Source organism: Tenrec ecaudatus, chromosome 1 (genome assembly GCF_050624435.1).
Source record: "Tenrec ecaudatus isolate mTenEca1 chromosome 1, mTenEca1.hap1, whole genome shotgun sequence".
Taxonomy (NCBI): domain Eukaryota; kingdom Metazoa; phylum Chordata; class Mammalia; order Afrosoricida; family Tenrecidae; genus Tenrec; species Tenrec ecaudatus.
In genome coordinates, this window is record NC_134530.1 from 171824846 (window position 1) to 171830845 (window position 6000).

Below are 6000 nucleotides of genomic sequence, written 5' to 3' on the forward strand. Positions count from 1 at the left end.
TCGTCAATAATTTGCCATCGATATAGCGACTTACAGCTTGCAATTTTTCTTCACTTCTTTTACCTTCCAAGATGCTGAGCATGCTCTCCCCTTTGGGGTTTCTAACTCCAAGTGTTTGCGCATTTTATTATGGTACTCTACTTCGTCTTCTCCAGCTGCCTTGTGAAATATTCTATTCGGGTCTTTGATTTCTTCGCGTTGCTTTAGCCATTCTACTTTCAAAACCATGCTTCAGAGTCTCTTCTGACATACACTTTCCTTCTTTCTTGCTTTTATAAAAGGATTTTGCTTTCATCATATGCGGTGTTCTTGATGTCATCCCACAGCTCATGAAATCTTCTATCAATACTCAATATCAACTCTCAAAGATTGGTTTTGAGATGTTCTTGGAATTCAGGTGTCATATACTTGAGGTCATATTTTGTTTTTATTTCTTTTTTTTTTCGTTTTTTTTCCTTGTTTTTTATTTCGTTTTTAAAGATAATTTTATTGGGGTGCTTACAGCTCTTATAACAATCCATACATCAGTTGTATCAAGCATATTTGTACATATATTTCCATCATTACTTTCTAAATGTTTACATTCTAATTGAAACCTTGGCATCAGCTCCTCTTTTTACCCTCCCTTTCCCCCTCCTACCCTCGTGACCCCTTGATAAATTATAATTTATTATTATTTTCATATCTTACACCGACTGCTGTCTCCCTTCCCCTACGGTTTCTTCTCTCTCCTCTCCCCACTATTTTGGTTCTTATGGGCTTATTTTGATTTTCTTCAGATTCAACTTGAACTTGCATGTGAATGTTGATGGTCTATTCCAGTCAACCTCTGGCCTTGTTTTGGCCAATGATATCGAGCTTCTCCAAACTGACTATGTCCCGTGGGAAGAGTCAATTTGATTCCTCTGCACTCCCTCTGGCAAGGTCCATGTGGACAAGCACCATTTATGTTGTTGAAAAAAGGTGTTGGCAATGAAAAGGCCTCTTTGCAGCCTTTGCATTCCAGTCGCTCCTAATTATCAGGCATCTTGAATGCACGTTTGATGAATCCTATACTGAAAAGGTTGATAGAATTCTTCAACTGTTTCATCTTTAGCCTTAGAGGTTGGCACATTAATTTGGATAATAATTGTATTGATTGGACTTCTTTCTAGGTGTATAGATATTGCCCTGTCTCAAACAGTATTTATTGTTCTTCAAGATAAATCTTGAGATGTTCTTTTGGATAAAGAGTACAATGCTATTCCTCTTCAGTTTGTCCTTCCAGCATAGTAAGCCATCGGATTATCCGATTCAAAGTGCCCAATACCGGCTCATTTTGGTCACTAGTGCCTAGGATGTACAGCATTGTATATTCTGTTTCATTTTTTATTTCTAATTTTCCTAGATTCTATATATTCTGTTTCATTTTTTGTTTCTAATTTTCCTAGATTCATACTTCATACATTCCCTATTCTGATTATTAATGCATGCTTACAGCTGTGGCTTCTGATTTTGAGTCATGCCCTCTCAGCAAAGGAAGGTCCCAAAAGTTTTGTTCCATCAAGTCTACTTTGAGGAGGCAGCTTTGCCTCAGTCTTATTTGTAATGCCTCTGACCTGAGGAGGTCCTCTTTCAGCGCTATGTCCAGTAATGTTACCCTGTCGTTCATAAGGTTTTCAGTAACTAATCTTTACTCCTTCTTCCTAGTCTGTTCTTCGTCTAGAAACTCCTTGGGTGGCCCTCCTAGTACTTTGAACTCTGGTGGCTTAGCTTCTAGCATTACAGCAATGTGCAAGGCACCACACTCAGTATGACAAAATGATGCAGGTATGACCTTCTTTATAGGCCTGGAGATATTTTCCTATGACAGACAGCATTGTGCTTCAAAACAGATCTTGAAATGTTGAAGAGTAAGATTATAAATTCTTGTTTTCAAGAGTTTCACTCCACTTGAACAAACAATCAGCATTCATGGAAGAGCAGTCATGAAATCAACCCTTATATGATCAAACTATTGAATTATATGATATGTTAATTATGTGTTAACGATTTTAAAAAGAAAGATATCAAACCTTATGTTGCATTGGACAAATCTGCAACACACAACCTTTATTTTAACTTTTAATTTATGGAGAATATTTATTAAGTCTTAAACAGGACAAAGACACATCATCCAGCTGGGGAGACCATTAATACAAGGCTATAATGGTGTCCCTGCAAAATAACTTTTAAAGTTCTAGAAGCAAAGATGTTACTTCTATGACTAAGGTATCCCTGACCCGTGCCACTGACTTTTCAGTCACCTCTTATGCAATGGAAAGTTGGAAAGAGAAAGCAGAAGAATTGATGTATTTGAATTGCAGTGTTGGTGAAGAATATTGACTATACTGTCGCTTTTCAGAGGAACAAACAAACCAGACAGAAGAAATGAAGCCGTGTTCCTTTCAAGAAATGACAGCAAAACTTCATCTGACTTACTTTGCACAGAAAAGACCAATTGCTAGAAAGGGGCATCATGGCTACTAGAGTCAGTGAAATCCAGGGAAACCCTTCATGAGCTGGATTACTACAATCATTACAGCAATAAGCTCAAAGATATCGGAAACCTAAAGATGGCACAGGACCAGCACTGTGCTGCACACATGCAGTTGTTCCTTGACAACTAACAGCAAATGCTGATGCTCAAGCCTTCTACTAGTACTTGAATTGTTAAATCTTTTTAAATTGAAACTTATGTGACACCTTCACTATTTCCAGTTTCTACTTTATAGTGATTTAACTTTAACTGCATTAAATATTTGAAGGTTGAAATGTTTCCTGACTGCATTTTTTTTTTCATTGCAAGAAGTGAAATGTCTCAACAAAATTCTGGCCAATAAAATCTAACATACCAAACAAACAAAAACTGTCCATGTCTCTTGTGCCTAAGGACCACTTTGGGTTCATCCCATTCAGTCACCTGTTGCTATGTGCTCTGGATGATTTTTGATTCATTACAACCTTATAGAATAGAGTAGAACTGCCCCATAATGTTTCCTAAGCTATACTCTTTACAGAAATAGATTACCAGGTCTTCTCCTGAAGAGTGAATGATGGGTTCCAACTGCCAATTTTTCGGTTAGCAGAAGAGCACTTTAACCATTTTGTTACCAAGGCTCCTATGAAGAGCCTACTAGGCACTCTACCATTATGTATTGTCATCTAGTAAATTCCAATTCAGGACAGTCCCCATGTGTGTCATAGTAGAACTGTTGTTAATATAAAATTGAAGGAAATTTAAATTTTACTGCTAGTAATTTGGTACTTTTGCACACACCCACCATGCATAGTTGTGATTATTGTTGTTTGCTGCCAATGAGTCAGCCTCCAACTAATTGTAATCCCATATGTTACAGAGTACAACTGGCGCATTGAGTTTTCTGGGCTGTAATTTTTTTTTAATTTGCTGTTGTTGCCCTTGAGAATATACACGGCAAAGACATGTACCAATTCAAGTTTCTACACATACAGTTCAGTGACATTGATCACGTCCTTCAAGTTGTACAATCATCACACCCTCCTTTTCTAAGTTGTTTCTCCCCAACTAGCATCAATTCAGAGCCCACTAAGTTTCCTGCTAATCTGTCCACTTTCTGTTTTCAGTTTGGCCCCCTTCAGTAGATCTTAAAAGAGTAGAATACTCGAGGGAGACAGGTTTTACCAAACTATTTATTTTAAGAAGGCTTCAGGGAATTTTTTGTTTTGTTTAGGTTTAGCATTGGAGATTGTTTTAGAACAATAGTTTTGGGGGTCATCCAACTTTGTGACTCCGTAGGATTTTCATTGGTGGGTTTTTTTCAGAGGTAGCTCTCCAGGTCTTTCTTCCAAGGCACTGTAAAGGTGAAACTGAGGTACAGGGAAACAGACAGACATAACTGAGAGGACAAGGGAGAGCAGAAACAGAAATAGCTTTATAAGGGGGGAAGTTCCTGGACGAGGTTCCGTGACCTAGGGCAACAGGTCAGGGAAGTTGTGCTCAGCAGCTGGGGGCACGGGTGAGGAATGTATGGCAATTAGCATATGAGGTCTGGACACTCTGCGATTTGCTTGGTGGACTCCTTGAGGCTTTCTTGAACCCAGAGCATATGGTTTCACTGGTTATCTTATCTGGCAGTTATCCCAAAGGTCTGCTTATGATGCACCTGTAGGGCCTGGACCTGCTTCAGCTTAGTCCAAATAGGGCTGCCTAGTTTGGACCCAGCCTAAACATTCCAAACTTCTTAATAGTGGTAATGGTCAATGCATTTTGTCTTAACTACTTCCTGCTGAGATAGGGTGAAGAAGAAGGTGATTAAGACTTGGAAGATTCGAGGCCCAGGTCCATCTGCAGCAGACTTTAAGAGTGGAAGAGAAGCTGATTGAAGGTCAGGTTGGAGATATTTTTCATTCGTTCCTGCAAAAAAAAAAAAATTTTTTTTTTTTTGGTGTGGGGAGAGTTTATTAAAGGCCCTGGCAACATTACTTCTTCTCCACATCCTGCTCTGCAGCCTCCTTGGCCCTTTTTGCTCAGATACCAAAGAGCCAGGCGTTGGCACGGGCCATGCGGAGACTGGCGAAGGCCTTGAAGTCCTTCTCTTCTTGCGTGATAACCCGGGCTTTCTCCTTCTTGTAGACGTTTTGGATGGGCATCACAGGTCCAGTAAGCTGCGTGGGTAGTTTGAGTTCCTCTGCAGAGCTGTCTCCCTTCTTGGGGGCCGAGGGCTTCCTGGGGAAGAGGATGAGCTTGGAGCAGTACTCCTTCAGCCGCTGCACATTGGCCTGCAAGGACTCCGTGGACTTGTTCCACCTCCTGGGGTCTACGGAGATGCCGATGGTGCGGGCCACCTTCTTGTGGATGCCGGCCACCCTCAGCTCTTCAAGGCTGAAGCCTCGGCCTGCACGGACTTTGCTGTGATAGTGCACCATGGGGCAGCGCACGATGGACCGGATGGGGCCAGACGTGGGCCGCTGGGCGATGCGGCGGGCTTTAGCTTGTCGTGCCTTGCGCCTGCGTATCTTCCGCGCCGGCTGGTTGAACCACGTGGACACACGCCGCTGCCAGTCCTTGTGGAAGTGGGGCTTCAGGATCATGCCATTCCGGGTGGGCGCCATGGTTGCCTACGGCCCTCCTCCAGGTGGAATGGGCGAGCGGAAAGCGTTCCTGCAAAAATTTAAACACACATGGAGCTAAAAGTAATAGTACACAGATTATTATCAGAGGTGTTACAAGGCGCATGATCCAGGTCATGACAGGACTTTGAAACCTCGAGGAAGGGCTGGTGGTGCCCCACTGATGGTTTTTAGGCCATGTTGCAGAGTGCTTTAACATATTATTTAACTTATTTTGACTTACTGATATAGTGTACATACCTTTTTGTTAGCTGTTAACAGATTTAATGCCCAACAGTTTTGAAGGGTTGCCTGTGCCAGGGATGTAAGTTGTTGCTAAAAGGAGGAGAGAGACTTTGAGGTGGAGTTTGTGACCAGCTGGAGTTGTTTGTTAAAGTTCTGTGTTTGGAGTATGCTGTGCCCTAATGGGTGAGTGTGCAGACGTGGGCACATGGAAGCATGAATACGAGTTAGCGATTTTGCACCAATGAATATGAGTGGGATTAACAGTCTGAAAACTCCATGAAGAGAAAAGTCATCCTCATCCTGATTTGTGAAGTAACAGAGTAGCTGTGGTTGGGCATTCGGCAGTGACAAGGAGGGGATGGGAGAGGCTGATTTGAATTAGTTAGGCTGCAGGTGACCTTGTCTGATCTGTCACTTCCCCATGTTCCCTGGGAACTATCAGCTTGATGTCCTTCACATTTCCCACACTGTAATCTCTCTTACCATGAACACATTCCCTTCTTTCTCATCAACTTCTCGGCAAGCAGCCTTCCGTAACTTTCAAATTTCTTCACATTCTGGCACAGCCAGACATTCTATGATAAGTTACCCAACTCTTTTTCTGCTTACTTGCAACTTACTCTGACCTTCTGAAACTTACTGTCT

General features: G+C 41.8%; 1 protein-coding gene across 2 annotated transcripts; it reads right to left on the bottom strand.

Moving 5' to 3' along the window:
* Positions 1-4431: 4431 nt before the first annotated feature.
* Positions 4432-5130, bottom strand: LOC142437165 (large ribosomal subunit protein eL13-like). 2 transcript variants are annotated; one of them, XM_075540448.1, is made up of 2 exons: positions 4846-5130; positions 4432-4704 (listed from the first exon to the last, which is right to left on the bottom strand). In XM_075540448.1, the coding sequence occupies exons 1-2, from the start codon at positions 5110-5112 to the stop codon at positions 4528-4530; spliced, it is 444 nt and encodes a 147-aa protein (XP_075396563.1). In that variant the 5' UTR covers positions 5113-5130; the 3' UTR covers positions 4432-4527. The 2 variants fall into 2 exon arrangements, with proteins under 2 accessions (XP_075396563.1, XP_075396562.1); XM_075540447.1 differs by having other exon boundaries at positions 4432-5130.
* Positions 5131-6000: the final 870 nt, after the last annotated feature.

What these genes read in the sequence shown, in the direction of transcription:
- LOC142437165 (XM_075540447.1), bottom strand. Translation starts at nt 5,112, where the DNA reads ATGGCGCCCACCCGGAATGGCATGATCCTGAAGCCCCACTTCCACAAG.